We start from the raw sequence: 19088 nt of genomic DNA, 5'->3' as shown, positions 1-19088 counted from the left end.
TGCTAGCTGTCTGACCGAGTTTTCATGGCGTTTGGCTCGTGACTGTCGATATTCACGACTCACGTCGGGTTCCACTCACATTTGCATGGTGCCAAAAGAGAAACAGTAACTTGCATAGAGTATCATGCAGCTAGTTGATCTTCTGAATTAGGTCAAATTTCAACATTCTAATCACGGCTGGAGAGTCTGTATCCGGTGAGGAACACGCCCTCATCCACAACTTGGGAAAGCCTAATGACAAGTTCTGGCTAGTTCAGGTGAGTGGGCAACCTGAAGGGGAGTTCCTAAATAAGTTGAAGGTTGTGTACATATGAATAATCGGCTAGAGAGTGCTTGTTTGTCTCTAACAATCCCATGGGTGCATAGCTAATGAGGGAAGTGGTGAGCACTACGAGACTTAGTAGAAGGTGACGGGCTGAGGCAAGCTGTCACAAGCTGTCACAAGCTGTCAAGCAACACAAACTTGGCTGATATATCATGCATGCCATATAAATGAAGAATATTGTTGCAATAAAGAATAGCAACGTTTATAGAAGACCTTACTTGCAAAGCTTCTGACTTCCCCATTCCCCAACATGGAATCTCACTAGAAGACTTGCCGCATTCCAGGTAACCCAGATACATGGTTTCAGAGGACCGTTAAAAAGTTTCTCTCAATTGCCGGACGTTGCAAAACCTTGGCTACCCGATCGAGCTGGCTTCTCGATCGGTGGAGCAGTAAGTCTTGCGTCTTAGCCCGCGAGAGACTAAAAGGGCTCTCCACTTAACGGCGTGACGTTGGTGGCATCAGAGCCAAAATCAGCTTCGACGGTAAAGAAACGTTTGCCTAATTAGCAAAATACCCTTCTTTAGTTTGTGTTTCGAAATACTTAGTAGCGGGTTTACTAATATGGTCATGGTCATCATCGTGATCAACTTCGGACAACCCTCTCAGTGTAAGATGAAGCCCCATTTTGATTTGGTGATAAGGGGTCAAAACACACAGAATAATCTCCTTTGAGCGATTATGAAGACAAAATTTTAATTCAAGCGTTGAGGTGATCGACGTCAGTGGAAGGTGTCCGAGCTCATGATCGCGTCAGAGTTGACGGTGAGAAGTTGGCAGACTGGGCAGCATGGAGCTCGATCGAGGAAGAGAAAGGAGTGTTTTTTTATGATAGGGGTGTAATATCGAGTAATGATGCTTATGTTAAGCTTAAGTCTCAGTATAACTCATCTCTTGATGTAGAAGGTGTCTGCTCCTTACCATCTGCTCTAACTTCTCCTTCATCCGTCCCAAGAACCATTGTCTGCTTGGACTACCAACAACATGGCGGCTTTTCATGTTCCAGAAACTGGTACTACTAAGACGACTGTATGTCAACTCTCTCATTAGTAGGGCCTTGCTAACATGCAACAGGGTACCTCTGTGAGGAGCCCAACTCAGCAGGAAAAGAGCTATCCCCACCTCCCCTCGTTCTTTACCAAGGGGTCAAACAACAGATATGTTCTCAAAGACAATGAAGGTCACTTTCATGATGTGACTCTGGGAGACATCCTGGAGAAAACCAGTCAAGACGACGCAAGGTCGTCTGACGAAAGCATTGGCCCCTCATTGTTCACTGCCTCCCTTTCATACAAGTCTTCCTTTGCCCAGACATCCGTCTCCCAATTCTCGTCCAACCCTCCCACCAAGCCAAGCAGCCCATCTCCCGGAGAGTCTTCTCACCAAAGATACCTCATCATTCCTCGTCCCAGGCTACCTGACCCGGTAGCCCGACGACGGGACAGCGGGTCCGTGTATAGTGTTGAAGATGTCTCGGCCCATGCCGTCGACTACACTGCCACTGCCACTCAAACCTCTCCTCGCAACTCAATCCTCAAGGATAATGCCGCTACTGCTCCAAAGGTTGAGATTGACTCCGAGTCTCAGAACTTGGATGAGTACCTGAGGAAATATGGTCAGAGGAAAGTCACTCGGCAAAAGTACATCATGACTGCGTTTCTGATTTCTGTCAAGTAAGTCTTGTTACTCCTCCACAAGATAATTTCAACTCTAACATCATGAAGTTTCATGTTCATCTTTGCCTCTTGGTGGTGGCCTCGCTATTACTATGTCTACATCCCATTCATCTCATTCCCCCTTGTTCTCAACTGCATCATGATTGCCTCCATCATCTGTTTCACTCTCAAGAATCTCATCTCTGCTGAGAAGATGACTGAGCCCGATCATCTTGAGGACCTCATCATGATCATGCCTTGTTACAATGAAACCCTAGAAGAATGTACCAAGTCTCTTGATTCTTTGGTTAATCAAGTTGGCATTAACAATCACAAGAGGGGTATCATGGTCATTTGTGACGGCCGTGTCCGCGGCCCTAGAATGGAGAAAACGACAGCCCAGTACCTCAATGAAGACATTTTTGTTGAGCAACTCCACCGTGAGAAGATCACCAGAGCTTACAGAGCCTGGGATGGTCAAGCCATGGATGTCGAGATCTCATGGGGTTACTATAAGGGCGTCCCATTCTACTGCATCGTCAAAGAGCAAAACCAGGGGAAACGAGATAGCCTCATTGTTATCCGCTCGTTTTTGTACAAGTTCAACATCAGAAACACCAACCCCACGACGATATTTTCTTCACAATTTCTGCTCTCAATGACCGACTGGCTTACACAAGAAGTCAAGGTCAATCAAGTGGACCATTTGATTGGCATGGACGCAGACACCGTTTTTGACAAGGCCTGCATTTCAGAGCTGCTCAAAGAATCAAAATACCCAAATACCGTGGGCGTTTGTGGCTATGTTGCAGTCGATTTCAAGGACGGCAACTGGAATCTGTGGTCGATCTATCAGAATGCCGAGTACACGATTGCTCAAGGCTTGAGACGACTACATCAATCCATTGCCACCAAAAAGGTCTCATGCCTGCCAGGATGTTGCCAGCTGCTAAAAATCTGCGACATGACCTGCGGTGACAAGGTCCTGGTTGAGTTGTTTGGATATTATCCTAGACCGCTTGATGGCATGATCACACGCATTCGAGCCACTGCTTCCGAAGACAGAAATCACATCTGTCAGCTTCTTACGACCTTCCCTGAGGCGCAAACTCGGCAGGCACTGAGAGCTCGAGCATATACGGATGTGCCTCATTCTTGGAGTGTTTTCTTGTCCCAGCGACGCCGTTGGACACTTGGAGCTACAAGCAACGATTTGTTATTGACGACAGCAAGACACTGCCAATGGTGGGAACGAATTCTGGCCTTTTCTAACGTCCTTACTTGGTGTCTTAATGTCTTTGTAATTGCTTCTATTGGATGCATGATCGTTGCTTTTATGCATCAGCCGTGGTGGATCATTATGGCTTTTGCAGGCATCATGATCGTACCACTCATCTACTACGTTATCATGGCTGTCTGGCTCCCTCAGTCGAAGCTGGAAAGATTCCAGTATCTTTTTGGCCTTTTCATATTCGTTGTTCTTGGGCCATTTTTGAACATTGCAGTCATGGTATTTGCTGTTTTTAACATGGATAGCTTTGGCTGGGGCAAGACAAGGAAGGTCATCACTGAAACACCTGAAGACCAGGTTCAGGAAAAGCAAAGATTAGAGGGCTCAAGCAGTGGACCAAACTCACCACAGCTGAATAGTGAAAGTAGTCAGGCTGATGAGACTACAGTGGGAGTAACAGTCCGGAGGCCAACTGTAGTATACGTGCCACCAGTTGCTCAACTCCGGTAGTTCGGTTATAGTTTGCAGTAGTTGGACGCCAAAGCCACAATACTATAGGCTTGAAACTCCTAAATGTTAGTTAATCCCAATATTGATTAAGCCTAAAGTACGGGTGCATAGAGAGCATTGAGACATAACATGCACACCCCATGTGTATCCCCAGGTTTATCGACCAACTGCTTGACCCTCGAGTCTAACAAAGATATCCCTGTAGATTTCCTCAAGCGCCTCTTTCAACGTTGTTAGCTATCTTACATCAAAGCGCGGTCGTCAGCTCCCCACCCACCACCTGAAAGGCTTAGAGGCTGGCGTTTAGATTTACATAGCTCAAAGGCTAGAACCACCACGCTAGAATCGGGAGAGACGGCCCAGAAGCTCCTCCAACAACGTGTCGATCCCTTACCTATCCTGGTAAAGTGCGGCTACTGCCTCCCAGGAACAAATGGGGTGGTGTATGTAAGATGTAAGACGCCATGAGCTAGACATTTCCACGCATGGCAATTCGGTTTGGTACAACCAATTGTTGATGGTGTATGGTAATCCAAGTTTGGGATTCTCACATGACGCAGAGTGACCAAATTCGCTCACTCTTGTCATTGCACTATATCTTCTTTCTCCAATAGCCGATCAGTGATGGTATCGTCGGTCCTTTCTTTGATCATAGCATGACCCACTGAGAGAGTCTTTACCGGAGGAAGCGTCAAAGCCAACAACGCCTCTTCATTGTCGTTGGACCTGAAAATAGGATTTAACAAGACTAAAAAAGAACTTTACGTCAATGGGTTATCTTTTGTTATCCACAAAAGAAAACATTCGTAACGCCGGTCTCGTCATCAATGTCCGTTGTTCGGATCGAGAATAGTCTTGAAGATGTCTGGCGGGCATCAAGGATTTAAAATACTCAATAGTCTAAAACGAAAAATTCGTCATGGACATAAGTTACTTATATCTAAGAGCTCTGGTGCACTTGTGTGTCGATCCCCAGCTCTTATCTCTTGAGCACAAAAGGATTCGTTGGATAATTGTTAGTGTTTCATAATGAAGTCTCTCACTCTCCTGTCGCTGGCTGCTCTACCAAGCATGGTCTTTGCACATGACTTTATGGTCAGACGCAAAGGAACCGAGGTCAACATCGCTGCTCGTCATGATCATGCTTCAATTCAGTCCGAGGGACTCGAGAAGCGAGCCTCTTGTGGAAAGGATAGTGGCTCTTGTCCCAAAGGACAATGCTGCTCTGCCGCTGGCTACTGTGGCACCACTTCGCCTTATTGCTCCTCACCTCAATGCCAAATGGACTATAGCAACGGCAACTGTGACGGAAGGTAAGTTGGTTTCCGACCTAGGTATGCGTTGAGGCCTGACCTAACTCATGTTCAGCAAGAAGCCCAAGGGTGATACCACAGCAAACATTCCCAGATCGACCAATGGCAAGGTCCCTTATAGTAAGTACCCAAACATAACTACCTAAACCATCGACCTGACCATATCTAGATGTGTATATCACCAACTGCACTACTCCGGGAACTTTCGCCCTGACCTTTGATGACGGCCCTTACAAGTACACTGACCAAGTTTTGGATGTTCTCAAGCAGAACAACATCAAAGCTACATTCTTCATCACTGGTACCAACCTTGGTAAGGGTCAGATTGATGATGAGACTACAGGCTGGCCCAAGATCCTCCGCAGGATGCACAAGGAAGGCCATCAGCTCGCCTCGCACACCTGGTCACACCAGGATCTCACTGCCTCAAGTGACGAGGTCCGCCAGCAGCAGATCATCTACAACGAGATGGCCTTCCGTAACATCTTCGGGTTCTTCCCCAAGTACCTCCGTCCCCCGTACGGAACCTGCAACCGAGTCTCCGGCTGCCTTGACTATGCAACCAAGCTTGGTTATCATGTTATCAACTGGAACCTCGACACCAAGGACTTTGAGAACAACACCCCCGAAAAGATACAGACTAGCAAGAACACCTTCTCTAACGGTGTTTCTACTAATGCCAAGGCCAATGCTTATATCGAGCTGAGCCATGATGTCCAGGAGCAAACTGCCTACAATCTTACTGCTTTCATGATCAAGACAATCAAGGAAAGGGGATACAAGGCTGTTCCCGTCGGAGAGTGTCTGGGAGATGCCCGTGAGAACTGGTATGTCACTGATCCTAACTTCAAGACTTCAGTGCCTGTATACAGTGCCCCTGCTTGTAAGTATTTCCACCTGCACGATACACTCCATCTAGATATGCCCCGATGTATGACAGAGTTTCTCTGACCATGTGGTATCACTCGGGTGTTTCGGAGCTTTGTGTGAACCCAAAAAGCTTCAAGAAGGCAAGCACTGATGTTCTCAACAGCTTCCTCTCCGACCACCGCGGCCTCTTCTACTACTAAGGATGGCACATGCGGTGCTAAGAATGGGGGCACAAAGTGCACCGGATCCAAGTGGGGAGACTGTTGCTCCTACAACAACTTCTGGTGAGTCTTCAGTCCTAGCCCCTAGCAAGCAAAACACTGACCAACTATTTCTTCTACAGCGGCTCAACATCCGGATACTGTGACGGCGGTTGTCAATCTGACTTTGGAAAGTGCAACAAGTGGACTACTGGAAGTGCTCTCATTGTCTCGGCCAATGGTCTTTGCGGTGACAAGTATCACCAGACTTGTAAGGGCTCTACATACGGAGACTGCTGCTCCAAGAGCGGAAACTGGTAAGTTCTATCTCACCCCATTACTACCTTTTATCTAATAACGTATCTAGTGGTAAGACGAGCGCATATTGTGGCACTGGGTGCCAGAGTGGCTTCGGAACTTGCACCTCTTCTAAGTGAGGCACGGGAATTTGATAACTCACCTCTATTTATATACTTTCATGATGTAGACCTACGTAGTTGAAGCAAATACGCATTTGGCGATTAAAGTAATATTGGTGGAAGGCCATATCAGACTTGGACTCTTACTCGTTGCTCTTCCAGCAAGTCCTCATATCTCTCTGTGATGTTTGCCGGTGCTCTCTGACCTCATACAAGGTCGATCAGAAAGCCCTAGCAGCCCAAAATGCAGGAATTACCAGCCTCTGGCCTTTCTCAGCAAACAGCACGGATACGTAGCTGAGTTGCAAGTCAACGGGGCTCGATTTTCAGTCCAAAACGGCCAAGTGCAGTGCCTGACCCGTGTTGACAAAAGCAACCATATACCACCCCCTGTCTGATGGTCTCTCTAAGTCTGTGTAATGGCGTTCGAAGTTCTTGGTAAAACCCACCAAGCATATGTGAGAATAATGTTATTACTGCTCTCACTGGCCAAGCCATCACAAACAATACTTGAGATTTTGTCAACATCATCTTTATCGCCAACGCCGGGGCCGTACTCCTATGAGGACTCGGCCGGCGCCACCAGGTGACACAAGATATGTCGGCTGTGTTCTTGTGCTCACAAACAACTAACTAGGATCTGTCACTCTCACAACATGCCGGCCTTTGTAAATCCAGGCGCCGCGGATCTGGCCACGCACGCGGCAGAATGCATGCAGCCGCTGTATCTCACAAATCTGCATACATAACAAAGCTTTGTTATGTGGCGGGTAATCTCCTCGAAGATATGACACGGGTGTCAACAGATGCACGGATACCAGCAACTCCGAATACCACCGGGCGTGAAAGTCCCCAAGCAATAGGGGAATACCTTGACAACTGCCTTGACCAACTTTGGTCAGCTCGACTTGGTAACTTGTTGGGCGTTTGGAGGCTGCCGATGGCTTTTACCCCTACATGTATGTCTTAGAATTATTTTTCAGCTTAGATTCTACAGTTTTTTCGACAGACCTGAAGGTTCTCAGTCGTAAGTATTAACAAACGGTCAGGCACCCTGCCTTACCTTGCCTTGCACAACCGCCAGGATTCTAGTTTTGTTTGCTCAGCCGTTGTCTGTCAGCGTTTGAGGCGGCACTCGTCGACTGAGGGTTAGCCGTTTCTACCATGGCACCATATGTATATTTCCATCAGTTACAGTGGCTCATACGCGCCATTTCTGATCTCTCTGTCTTGTAATCCAGTGTTTCATGAGGACGGATAAGGACACCTCTTGGAAACAGATGTCTCATTCGACATCAGGCTCCAGGTTCTCGTAAGGTGATTGCATTGTCGATGCATCATGCTGCTAACTCAATCAAGTTCCAACTGCATTGTCAGTCTCTCGGATTTGTTGTTGGTGGAGATCGCTGCACGATTACCATATTTTTCTAGTCGAAATAATATCGCGACTTGTTGGAAAGATAGCGAGCAATTATTGGCAAGAAAACTACGTTCTGCAAGTTAATAGCCAATAAGAAAATTATCAACCTCAACCAGTCAACCAAGGTACTCATCGTTGAACACAAAAATAACTTAGGCCGAGGGATATGCAATCCGGCCTCATAGAACAAAGGCGATCGTGGTCCCCCTAGATCTTTGCTTGGATCTTGATTCTTCCGCTATGCGTCTGATACTTCTCGTGCCTGTCACACCACATTCAAGCTTCAGTACTGGACCAACACCTCTTGACCAACACCACAATCAACATTCATCAGGATGTTCTCCGCTTTGGTAAGCTCGTACTGGAGGAGTAATAAAAAGCGACAACCACAGCAACCTCCTCGCAGACAGATCTGATCAAGGCGTGCGTGGGGCCGGTGTGATCTAGAGTTTACCAGAAACGGTTGTTTGCCTCAATGAACAAGGGCATGTACCATTGTACAGTGTGCGAGGCGTCAATAGCCATGTCCACAGGGGGAATACCACATGGAAACGTGCGTTAAAGAGGGCCCAAGCTCGGCGGCCCTGGTCAGTGAGCAATAGCATTTCGAGACATGGCCAACCTCGCTCGAGACGGGTAGCAACATTGATTGTAGATCAAGTCAGGGCACCAGGGCAAAATCGGCGAAGAAAGAATAACATGTCGGCAAAGGTCGATGCGATTGTGAATAATAATCTGTCAAACATCACGCGGCTAATAATTGCCGACTTGTTAATGTACACACTAGACTTTATATCTCCACAATAAGAAAGCCGTCCTCTCGTACTAAGAAATAGAGACAGAAGGGTAATAAGTCGAAAAGAACAGAACAAATGAATCAATCCCATGCGCGCAACCCCATCAAGGGTAGTAGTAATCTCACATAGCCCTCAACTTTGTAGGCTCCTTTCCCTAAACGCCCTGAACAGTTCGTACTTTGTCATTAGCAAAAATCCTTGAGAACCACCAACGACCGCATGACTTTCACGAGTCACTTCGCTGTGAACCACTTTTGTTGATATGAACTCCGTCGCCGTTGTAGACGTTGATGTTTCCCGATAGATCCACCAGGTAGGTATCTTGATACTCACTGGCGATCGTCCATGGCGAGATGCCGCGCGTCCGCACCTATCTGGCCAGTTTCCTACATTACCGTCGAGGCTAGAAGACGTGTTTCGACATCGTCCATACCCATCCCATCCATTCGAGGACCTTCCATCCCCTGAAGTCTTTGTTCAATAGCCTGGAAGCGTGGCTCGTAGCCGCCTCCAGCTCGGGCTTCAAGACTGTCCATGCGTTTTTCGATGTTATCGAGACGCTGCTCAATGCGCATTAGGCCCTGAGCCATGTCGTGGTTCAGGCGGTCGAGTTTATTAGTGAAGGATCGGATCGATGTAGCCAGCGGCGCGTTCTCCTGACCAGGCGTGCCGGAGGGAGCTCGTGGCTCGTGGTTGTGACGTCCCTCTTGGATAGCAAAACGCCATTGGTTTCCGAGCTGAACTTCACAGACAGCCTTGGCGCGAAAGGGACAATCAATTTTGCGCGTTGAAGGGTTGCGCTTCTTGGCAGTGCTGTTGTACTTGACACCACCGCGGTCGCAAACGAGATCGTAGCGAGTAGGCTTTCCGTCGCGGTAGTTTGAAGCCCGAAGCTTGACAATTCCGTAGCCCTGGTCCTTTGCAACGCGCTGGACGGAAGCCATCAAATCTTCAAAGGTCCTAAATATACCTTCTGGTGGGGGTAATAGCGCTGGAGGTGGTGTATTCGGCATGACGAGTGATTGAGCCAGGGTGGCGGTTGCAACGGAACGGTTTAGATAAAGCGGAGAGGGCAAATAAGTTTGCCCAAGAAAAAACCGACTTCGGGGTGCTTTAACAGGACCGGGTGCGAGGTGTAGAATGAGATCGCGAATGGGCGAGAGATGCTGTTGGCTTTGGTCGCGATGCTGTAGTTTACAGGGCAGGTATGCAAAAGGCTGGGTTGGACTTTCCCGCACTGTTCTAACTGTGATACAGGTATGGACCTAACAAGGTTTAGTGTTGATCCGGTCCGGGCCAGGCGGACCATTCACAGGCCAGACCTGCAGAAAGGCGGGGCCGTAGGTGACAGCAGGGTGCAGTCTACGTACCTGATGGATGCTGCGAAGCGTCGTTTTGTACGTCAAGCACAAGCCAGGGGGAGTGCTTCGCGCAGAGCAAGGTGAGGTAAGGTACCTGACAGTATGAACGGAGTGGAAAAGTAAGGGGACCTAGGGAAGGGTGTGGAGGGGTCAAGCAACGTGCTGAGAGATTGAGATGGTGACTTTGTGTAGCTTCAGCGGGTGCGACGATGGAAGGTAGAGACTATAGGTATAGTCGGTAGCAAGATTGATTGCAGGCTTGTGGTGAAAGAGATGTGTTTGCCCAAGGCGCTGGGCCCTTGATATAAAATCAGGTTCTCCAAGTGGAAACGGGGAAACGGTTCCAACTTCGAACGAAGGGGGTGTGAAGAAGCTCACTCAGGGCTTGTTGAGGCTTCATCATCAGGGCACCTAAGGCTGTTTGGATGCCAAGCACGTGACGGACGGGCTGAATAGAGCGTTAGAGTTGGCGGTTGATACGGGTAGACGCAGCAGTTGCGGGCTTCGACTTGTTTCATGAACATTGAGGTGTTTGTCACTCTGATGGACCCTTTTGCTTGATGCCTGTGATACACTGACAACTGCTGCGTCCAGACAAAGAACTCGAGGTATGTCCCCTCCATCGATCGACACGGTGCGGGCTTACTCTGACGGATTCAGTTCATTTCAGTCGCAGCTACAGCTATAGCTACAGTCGCAGTCCCATAATACTGGTACGGGTCACCGGTTCCTGGTTCCTGGTCCCTTGCTTGATCGAGACTCGTTCCCTCAAAACGGCTCAGCTTACTTTGCTTCAACTGCATGTGCCTACGGTCTCATTCAACTTGGTTGCACCAACGGGATTCTAGACGTCAAAGCTTCTTCCTTTCCCCTAACTAACGACGCTTGCCCCACGTCACGCAAGGCAAGGACGAAGGAAGACACAGTTAATAATTAAGTTAATCTTTTGTATGCATCTATCCAACACATCCATTCCTTACTTCTAGAATATTTCCCTGCATCAACAAAGTTTACAGTGCAAGCACTGACCATTTTCGTTAGGCCTTTGTATCCATCTTGGAATAAAAATAGAGCCCTGCCCACTTTTGCCAGTCTGATCCTTTCCCTATTGTCCACGCAAGCCTCTCATTCGCTCGGCCACCTGCTATCTCGTGTTGCTTCCTCAGCGCCATCAACTCCTGGATATCCTCTCTTCTGCCGGCCTTCCTACCCCATTCGCAAATATGAACCAGCAGCCTGCCGTTCAAAATCAGGCTCAGGCTCATGCGCCAAATGCAGCCGGCCAGGATGACTGGGATGAAGCGCGCCTTGAGGAAGCCATGAAACGCCTCAAGCTTCTGCACATCAAGGTAACGTTGTTTTCAACGTGAGAGAACGGGATGTAAACATGCTCATCAGGCTCTTGTTTCAGGTCCGGCAATTGAACGACACCATTCCCAAGATGATCAAGCCGCTTGTGCAAAAACAACCTTCACGTAGGCTCCCTGGTGTACTCATACTCTGAAACATCCTGAGCTGACCCATCACCTATGTATAGCCGATGTCATGTTTGCAGCTTTCATGAACTCGGTCAATGAAGCGCAAGCAAACATCAAAGAGGTTACTGACTTGATGCGCGATGAGAAAAGTCGTGAAATCTTTGCGCAGGCCAAGAAGAGGAAAGAGGAAGAGCCCACGGGTATCAAGACTTGGGAATATTATGATCACCCAGACTGGTTCAGGATGGATGAAGAATAATGAGATACATGGAGCACATAGCATAGGCGTTTATGGACGGTTTAACTACATCATCGGGACATTAATGATAGGAGCAAGTGTGTTGCAGGAAACGCTTTCGAACTATTTCACTACTGGAAGACGGCACATCAACATTATGAAGTTTTAGAACAAAGTACTTTGCAGTTGGTCTCGGTCCCATGGACCGTAGGTAGATACAGAGGTTGCCGCCTCGCTCATTGGTAATACTCGACACCATGAATTCTAATGTTACTTCTTTACCGATGAGGCAACCAGAAGCTCAGCGAATGGAAACAAGGTTTCGGGGCACTTCTATAGAGTTTATGATCAATCACAGTCGAATTATCCTAATCTGAATAATTTGGGGACGAGAGAACTAGCCCCTAAGTTTCTGTAAGACAGTTTCTTTCTTCGAGGACATGGATAGGATCACCATTTTCGATTACTCATCCTCAGATATGACCCGAGGCCGCGAGGCCCATAGAGGTACGTCCCCTCTGCATTTAATGGGCTTCCACACTGCTCCGTATCTTTATGTTAACTTTTGGTTCGCCAGCCGCATCACGATTAACGGCGGAGGATACATTGGGACCGACACCGAGCTACCAAAGGGGGCAGAAAGATCATAATTGACAATGGCATTGGCTTAATTTTTAGCTTAATATAGTCTTCATGTTATTTACTTAGCACTCTATATGAAGTGTTTAGAACGTGGACTGCAAAAACTTATATTCCTCTGTATCTCCAAATCATGGAGTGTGTCTAGCTTGAGTAATTAGGTAGCTAAAGGCTCAAAGATCTTCGGGGAGGGAACTTAGAACCAGTAATGATGGATATGGGCGACTCCTCTATCTTCTACCGACTGGCCTTATTTCTAAACATTCGCCAGAATAAAGATAAAATTTCATGCAGTAAACTTGTCGAGTCACGTTGCGACTTGTAGTCAGAGTAATATAGTACCAGGTTCAGTCAAGACTCAGCATCTCGGTATCTACTGTTTCTGCGGTATCTACTGTTTCTGGACTTGGTAAAACTTCTAAATAACATTTGTATGTATCTGAATACAAGTAGGTAGTTGAGTTTGCAGCGAGATCGGCCGCGGGTAAGAGCCTTAGATTGGCCGGGCAAGGCATCGCATTATTATTCAGAGCAAATTAGAAGATTGAAACAACCAGGGTGAATGTTTCAAAGAGTCAATTTGCGACTTACGCTCGGCTTTTGGTCTTTTTAGTCTAAGAAGCAAAGCCTGATGCACCATTTCGATCCATCCCAGTGCTGTAACGCATCATCTATCCATTGAATAACAGCAAATTCTATTCGTCTAACGCAGGCTGTTCAGCAGCGCTTGGGAAGCACAGAGATATGCTCTGTTTTGGAGAAACTGACACAAATGAAGCTTACTTTCTGTCTATCTACCACCAAGAACTAAATGCGACTACCTCACCCTCAGGGAGCAAGAAAATTACAGGACTTAATATAGGGTGTCAAAATAAACGTCACGTCGCAAAGATTTCCCTAAATTTATGATAGATTTACCTAAATATCTTCATCGCTTAGGATCAAGGTCTTGAGTTTTCTTTCCTCTCCTCGCTGACCCTGAAGATCTCTTTTACATCCAAGTGGAATCTGCGGCTGGACGAAAGTGTAAAGCCACACTGTGGCTGTGTCACGTGCTAAGTGCGCTAGTCCCACCACGAATTTTACACACCCACACAGAATTAACAACTCGAGTGTTTTGCGAAATCTCCTCTCCTACTCTCGCGACCAACGTCCAACACCAACTAACCCGAGCAGCTCAGTCAAATCACCAAGCCGCTACAATGGTTAACCACAGAGTCACCTACCGCCGCCGCAACGGGTGAGTTTTTCCCTACGAAGCTGTCGAGTCTCTTCGCTCTCGAAATGTGTCGAGATACCATTTCTCGCCATACAGCCTCATACTTCCGACACGACCATACGATCAGGAACTAACCATCCTCCTAGCTGGAACACTCGATCCAACACCACGAGGACCATCCGTACACCTGGTGGTGAGCTCCGTGTGCTTCACATCAAGAAGCGAGGCACCGTTCCCAAGTGTGGTGACTGCGGCTCCAAGCTCTCAGGCGTAAGTCGACCAAGACAACGAATCTTCTGCGATACGAGGGATGAGACAATACGGGGACGGCAAACGGGCACTGGCTGGTATGCGAGATATTAAAAGGCTCAATGTTAAGGCCAAAGCCCTCACATATCACGAGAGGAAGGAGATTCACCAAGACCCATCCCACCAACTGGCTTCCCGTTCTGTCTCAACCTTCTGTCGCAAAGGATTATCGGCCTACCGTGGAATATAAGAACTGACCCAATCCATATAGATTCCCGCTCTCCGACCCCGCGAGTACTCTCAGATCTCCAAGCCCAAGAAGACCGTCCAGCGCGCCTACGGTGGTTCCCGATGCGGCGGCTGTGTCCGCGACCGTATCGTCCGAGCTTTCCTCATTGAGGAGCAGAAGATCGTCAAGAAGGTGCTCAAGGAGCAGGAGCAGAGCCAGAAGAAGAAATAAATGCAATCTCCATTGCTAGGTTAGGCTTTGCGTGGGAAAGGCAAGGAACTCTGAGGACTCGGTTCATTGCTTTGGTGTTCATTAGGCAAAAAGGGACTGCATGATACATCGGGCCGGTGCCAAATGGTTGGCCGTCCGCCGTCTTAGGACTGCTACTATCCTCTTGGTGACTTGAATGAGAAAGAACATCAAGCTGGCGTGGATTTCGCATGAGTGATGAAGTATTGTTGGTGTGGCGAAGGTGTGAGAAAAATTGCGACCATGAAAGTGAGATAAAAGTTGATGGCGCCAACTGGGTCAAATTATATCCACAGGTTGACAATATGTGTTTCAATGATTCCTTGTCGTTTGACCGGTTCTCCATTTGTGTCATCTCAAATTCGTAGACTGATTAAGGCGAGGTGAAATCATGACGTGCTAAAATTATCTATCCCCCACTTACTTGGACAATCTCTTCCAATTCCTACATTGAAACGAGAAATCCTTCCCTCACCACAACCGTGAGCCTTAAAACCCACGATATTGTCACGATTGGCATTCTGTCATGTCATCAAGAAGCCTCGTCCGGCCTTGCAGCGCACAACGAGCAGTGTGCCAAGCTCTCGTCCAGACGCCGCGACCTAGATCCGCGACTACGGTTTTCAGAGCCACCACCTCGACAGTCTCACCTCGTTCTCAAGCTTCTACATCAAGTCGCCGACTTTTCCACACCCTTCCGAGCCGGAGAAAGGATCAACAGCCACCAGCGCAGCCTCCCCCGACCGACTTTGCAGAACTCGACGTGCTCGGCAATACTCCAGCGCCTTCGACTTCGGTCGATGTGTGTATGTATGATGGATTTGGACTGAACAGCGGCATCACTGTGACGGGCGGCAACGGCGTTTTGTTGGTTGATGGCGAGGTGTTCAACTGGCGTCCGTGGGAGGCCAAAGGCTCAATGAATCTTGTCAACAACAAGGGCCAGTTTGAGCTACCACCAAAGGCCTTTGCGCTATTTGATCTATTATGGCCCCGACCTGGTATGTTTTTATCCTCGTCACTTGCGTCATGGCATCTTTCGCACCTTTGAGGAGAATGCTCTTTGCTAATTAAGTCACAGATCTTCTCATCATCGGGGTCGGCCCATCTATTATGCCATTGGCACCCGAAACGAGACGACTTATATCGGAACTCGGTATGCGAATCGAAATTCTAGACACGAGAAATGCAGCTGCGCAGTTCAACTTGTTGGCCACAGAACGAGGCGTTTCGAACGTAGCAGCTGCTCTAATACCCATTGGATGGAAGGACGGCGTTGGGGCGGAATGAACGCAGTTGAATCGAGAGGTGCACTTCGAACGTGTATTTTTATTGTAAGGGTATGAGCGCAAGGGCAGGATGCATATATTCGCTATTTATCTTGAACCGGGAAATGGCGAGTCTTCAAACTGACTATTTTGCCTGCATAATGAAAGCAATCGGCATTGGGTTCGGAAAGCTCCCTGTCCTCAAATTCTATATTCGTTCTCCATGTGCCATGATATATCCTTCAACAGTCGAAGCCAGGAACTTGTGTTGCCAAAGTCGAAGTATAACATAGGGCCAAAGACTATGGATTATGGATACCTAGTCTGCTAGTTAATGGGTATAAAGTACTTGCATTTATTGTCCATGAATATACCGTGTAACTATTACGCAGCCTGTCCCTAAACCAAACACATATTGCCATTGTCGAAAATGCCATGCCTTACTCGAAGCCAACTTGTCCAAGTCAACGATAGAAACCTAAAAAAAAAAAACCACGATTGTCCAGTAAAGAGCCATTTCTTCGAGATTCTATTCCGAAATTCCATCACCTTCAGGGTAGGCTCCATGCACAACATGCCTCAGTCCTGCACAAATAATTGGTTCCCCAATGGCGATCTACTTCGCCCACAAGGTATGATGCAATTGTGTAATTGGTTGCTTCCCTGAACTTTGACAATTACTCAAACCAAATAGTTAGTCTATCCATTCTCATCATCAATGTCAATCCAGCAACGCTACACAATACCCACACTGAGGATCATCGAATTCAGCATCGAATTTTGACATTATTAGGTCACACTTGACTCAAGTTTTTGTTGTTTGGCGCGCCCTGACCGCGGTTCGCGTGGGGCACATAACTTACCTAGGGTCCAGGAACTTCACAAGCTTGGCTGGGCCTTGGGTTGTTGATCGTTCAAGTTCTCGTTGTCAACTAGGCTTCTCTATGAAACTGCAAGTCTTTGCGGCGTTACACTATTTGACTTATTTCAACTTAATTGTATGAGACAGCTGCGGTGGTCGGAGAAACGCGAACTTGGTGTTACTCGTGTAATACTTGGTTTGTGACTCAACAGCAGCTTCAATCTCTGATACAACGAAGAACAATCGACCTAAACCAAATCCAATTGCGAATCAGTCCCTCTTTCTTATCAATTATAGAAAATTCGCGACAAACTTATAACACCTCCGCCAATATCCTGGTATAAAACCTCCAGACGCACTTATGGCCTCTCCTGCAGCGAGCGTCCAACAGGACGATATCGACTCCACTGACCCTCACCTCACTGACCCGACCTTGCTGAAAGATCATTCAGAGTTCAAGTCCTATACAACAAGTCGTTTCACATACTCTGGGATTCGGGTTTTCTACCGAAAACGTATCAAGGCAGACGCACTACCCCAAAAGCCTGCTCCATTACCACTATTGGTATTTCTGCATGGCTTGGGCGGCTCTGTTGCCCAGTTTCATCCTCTGTTAAGTAGTCTGGTGGATGTGGCCACTTGCATGGCAATTGATTACCCCGGTTGTGGCCGATCTGATTTCTCAGTCCTTGATTGGGAAGCCTACACGACGGATGCTTTGGTAGAGCTTTTGGAAACAGTCATTGAGGACTATCGAGATAAGGACGCAGGTCAACGAGTGGTCCTGATCGGCCATAGCATGGGGACAGGTCTCGCTGCTAAGCTGGCCAACACGCAAGTCGAGCACACAACCTCGTTAGCCGAGTACGTCGTAGGGTTGGTGGCTATCTGCCCTGTGTCAAGCCCTCCTGATGAATCAAAGACATGGTGGGCTCGGGTGGGACTTTGGGCTCCAGAATGGATGTTTGATCTTTGGCGAGTCTGGAACGGTTGGGGAGGACACAACAGTACCAGCGTCAGGCGTTTCGTTGGAAAGGATGCCGACGAGGCTACCCGAAAACTCCAATATCGCTTCAACAGACAGAGTCGAACCCCGGTCTTTAGACGTATGGCCAATGGCGCCCTACCACTCTATCAAAACGGCAAACCTAAAGGCGGCCTACCGACCTTAGAGGTCTGGGCAGGATTAAATATCCCCGTCTTTCTGATAGGTGCTGAGGGGGACACTGTTGTTTCGCCTGAAGAAGCCACAAGAATTGCTAACGTATTGAACCCTGACAAAACTCTGCCAGAATCAGGGGCATCGGAGGAGACACATGAGGCTATCGCCGAAGCTGCTGCCCCCGCCAACACTTCTACAAAACCGCAGGATCATATTCCACAAGCTATTGAAGATATCAATGATGATGACTTCACAAAGGCCAAGTCTTCGGTGGCTCCCAGCTCAGAAGTGGACAGCCCCAATGATCCCTCAACCCCCAATGAGACTATGACTGAACTACCTGCGCAACCGAACCATCCCAGGAAGGTAGTAAAGACCGCTGTTATGCCACTACCTGCAACACACGCTGTCCTCTACGCTCCTTGCTCAGCTCGTGCCGTCGCCGGGTTAATTTCTGATTTTTTGGCCACGCACGTTACTGGAAGACTTTCACTGGCCTGGCAACTGCAATACCTCAACCAGGAGGGAAAATGGGACGTCAAAAATCTTAACAAGTGGAAGTCTGTTACTTCAGTATCCGAGCCGATTGGACGTACTGGAAACCCCATTTTCCGGGCACTCAAGACACTTCGTGAAGTGGATGATGTCCATTCTCCACAGAATTTTATTTCAAATTGGGGTTCTATTGTCAAAGATGTCATTGATATCTCCAAAGACCATCCTAAATATGACCCTCGCGGTCTAGAACGAGCTGGGATTCATTATCATAAGTTCGCCACAGTTTCGAAGAAACCCCCCGAGGATCGTGAGGTTGAAGGTTTTATCAAATTAGTTGACGATCTTCGAAGTCGGCAGCCTGCGCGTGCTACCACTGAGGGCTGGACAAATCCGGAGCAGTGTGTTATTGGAGTGCACTGCCATTACGGCTTCAACCGCACGGGATACCTTATCGTATGCTATCTCGTTGAGCGGTGCGATTTCGGTGTTCAGGAGGCTATCGACACATTTGCCAAGGCGAGGCCAAATGGGATCCGCCACTCGCACTTTAAGGACCATCTATATGTACGATACAATATTGGTTCGGCTTCAGTCAGGCGGTCATGATCATCAAGGGAGAAAGGCGTTTGGTTAAGGGGGTTAACGGTCACAAGCGAGGAGTACATTGGTTTAAAACATTGACTTGGTTAACAACTAGGAGTCTGGCTGGTGGTATTTGTTGGTAACTAGCGTATAGATAATTGACTGTTCGATGCTTTGATCGCAGTCAAGCATTGTAGCGGTCACTGAATAGACATGATATGCTACCCAATTTTTTCAGGTCTGTATTGAGGTGGACTGGTCAACTTTTAGACTCGTGTACCACTGGCGCTATGCGGGAATAACGATAATGAAGA

The 19088-nt window shown here is 47.8% G+C and overlaps 7 protein-coding genes across 8 annotated transcripts; 6 read left to right on the top strand and 1 right to left on the bottom strand.

The window, feature by feature from the left end:
- Nucleotides 1-1309: 1309 nt before the first annotated feature.
- FVEG_10332 (hypothetical protein) lies at nt 1310-3828 on the top strand (the record flags this gene model as incomplete). Its single annotated transcript, XM_018899448.1, has 3 exons — nt 1310-1354; nt 1400-1998; nt 2050-3828. The coding sequence occupies 3 exons, from the start codon at nt 1310-1312 to the stop codon at nt 3719-3721; spliced, it is 2316 nt and encodes a 771-aa protein (XP_018757516.1). The 3' UTR covers nt 3722-3828.
- A 922-nt stretch (nt 3829-4750) lies between these two features.
- Nucleotides 4751-6541, top strand: FVEG_10333 (hypothetical protein; the record flags this gene model as incomplete). The annotated part of the gene is made up of 6 exons (XM_018899449.1): nt 4751-5034; nt 5090-5154; nt 5204-5905; nt 6050-6188; nt 6248-6421; nt 6472-6541. The coding sequence occupies 6 exons, from the start codon at nt 4751-4753 to the stop codon at nt 6539-6541; spliced, it is 1434 nt and encodes a 477-aa protein (XP_018757517.1).
- A 2082-nt stretch (nt 6542-8623) lies between these two features.
- FVEG_10334 (hypothetical protein) lies at nt 8624-10605 on the bottom strand. The gene is made up of 2 exons (XM_018899450.1): nt 10111-10605; nt 8624-10005 (listed from the first exon to the last, which is right to left on the bottom strand). The coding sequence occupies exon 2, from the start codon at nt 9751-9753 to the stop codon at nt 9127-9129; it is 627 nt and encodes a 208-aa protein (XP_018757518.1). The 5' UTR covers nt 9754-10005; nt 10111-10605; the 3' UTR covers nt 8624-9126.
- Nucleotides 10142-12218, top strand: FVEG_10335 (hypothetical protein). Of its 2 annotated transcripts, XM_018899452.1 has the most exons (5): nt 10142-10709; nt 10762-11049; nt 11143-11450; nt 11513-11576; nt 11639-12218. In XM_018899452.1, exons 3-5 carry the CDS (start codon nt 11325-11327, stop codon nt 11836-11838), a joined length of 390 nt encoding a protein of 129 aa, XP_018757520.1. In that variant the 5' UTR covers nt 10142-10709; nt 10762-11049; nt 11143-11324; the 3' UTR covers nt 11839-12218. The 2 variants fall into 2 exon arrangements, with proteins under 2 accessions (XP_018757520.1, XP_018757519.1); XM_018899451.1 differs by having other exon boundaries at nt 10762-11450.
- A 1440-nt stretch (nt 12219-13658) lies between these two features.
- Nucleotides 13659-14384, top strand: FVEG_10336 (50S ribosomal protein L34e; the record flags this gene model as incomplete). Its single annotated transcript, XM_018899453.1, has 3 exons — nt 13659-13696; nt 13822-13945; nt 14196-14384. The coding sequence occupies 3 exons, from the start codon at nt 13659-13661 to the stop codon at nt 14382-14384; spliced, it is 351 nt and encodes a 116-aa protein (XP_018757521.1).
- A 544-nt stretch (nt 14385-14928) lies between these two features.
- FVEG_16785 (alkaline phosphatase) lies at nt 14929-15692 on the top strand (the record flags this gene model as incomplete). Its single annotated transcript, XM_018906017.1, has 2 exons — nt 14929-15403; nt 15484-15692. 2 exons carry the CDS (start codon nt 14929-14931, stop codon nt 15690-15692), a joined length of 684 nt encoding a protein of 227 aa, XP_018757522.1.
- A 665-nt stretch (nt 15693-16357) lies between these two features.
- On the top strand, nt 16358-19003 carry FVEG_10337 (hypothetical protein). The gene has a single exon (XM_018899454.1). It carries the CDS (start codon nt 16894-16896, stop codon nt 18796-18798), a length of 1905 nt encoding a protein of 634 aa, XP_018757523.1. The 5' UTR covers nt 16358-16893; the 3' UTR covers nt 18799-19003.
- Nucleotides 19004-19088: the final 85 nt, after the last annotated feature.

Source organism: Fusarium verticillioides, chromosome 9 (assembly GCF_000149555.1).
Source record: "Fusarium verticillioides 7600 chromosome 9, whole genome shotgun sequence".
Taxonomy (NCBI): Eukaryota; Fungi; Ascomycota; class Sordariomycetes; order Hypocreales; family Nectriaceae; genus Fusarium; species Fusarium verticillioides.
This window is presented reverse-complemented; position numbering and strand designations above follow the sequence as displayed.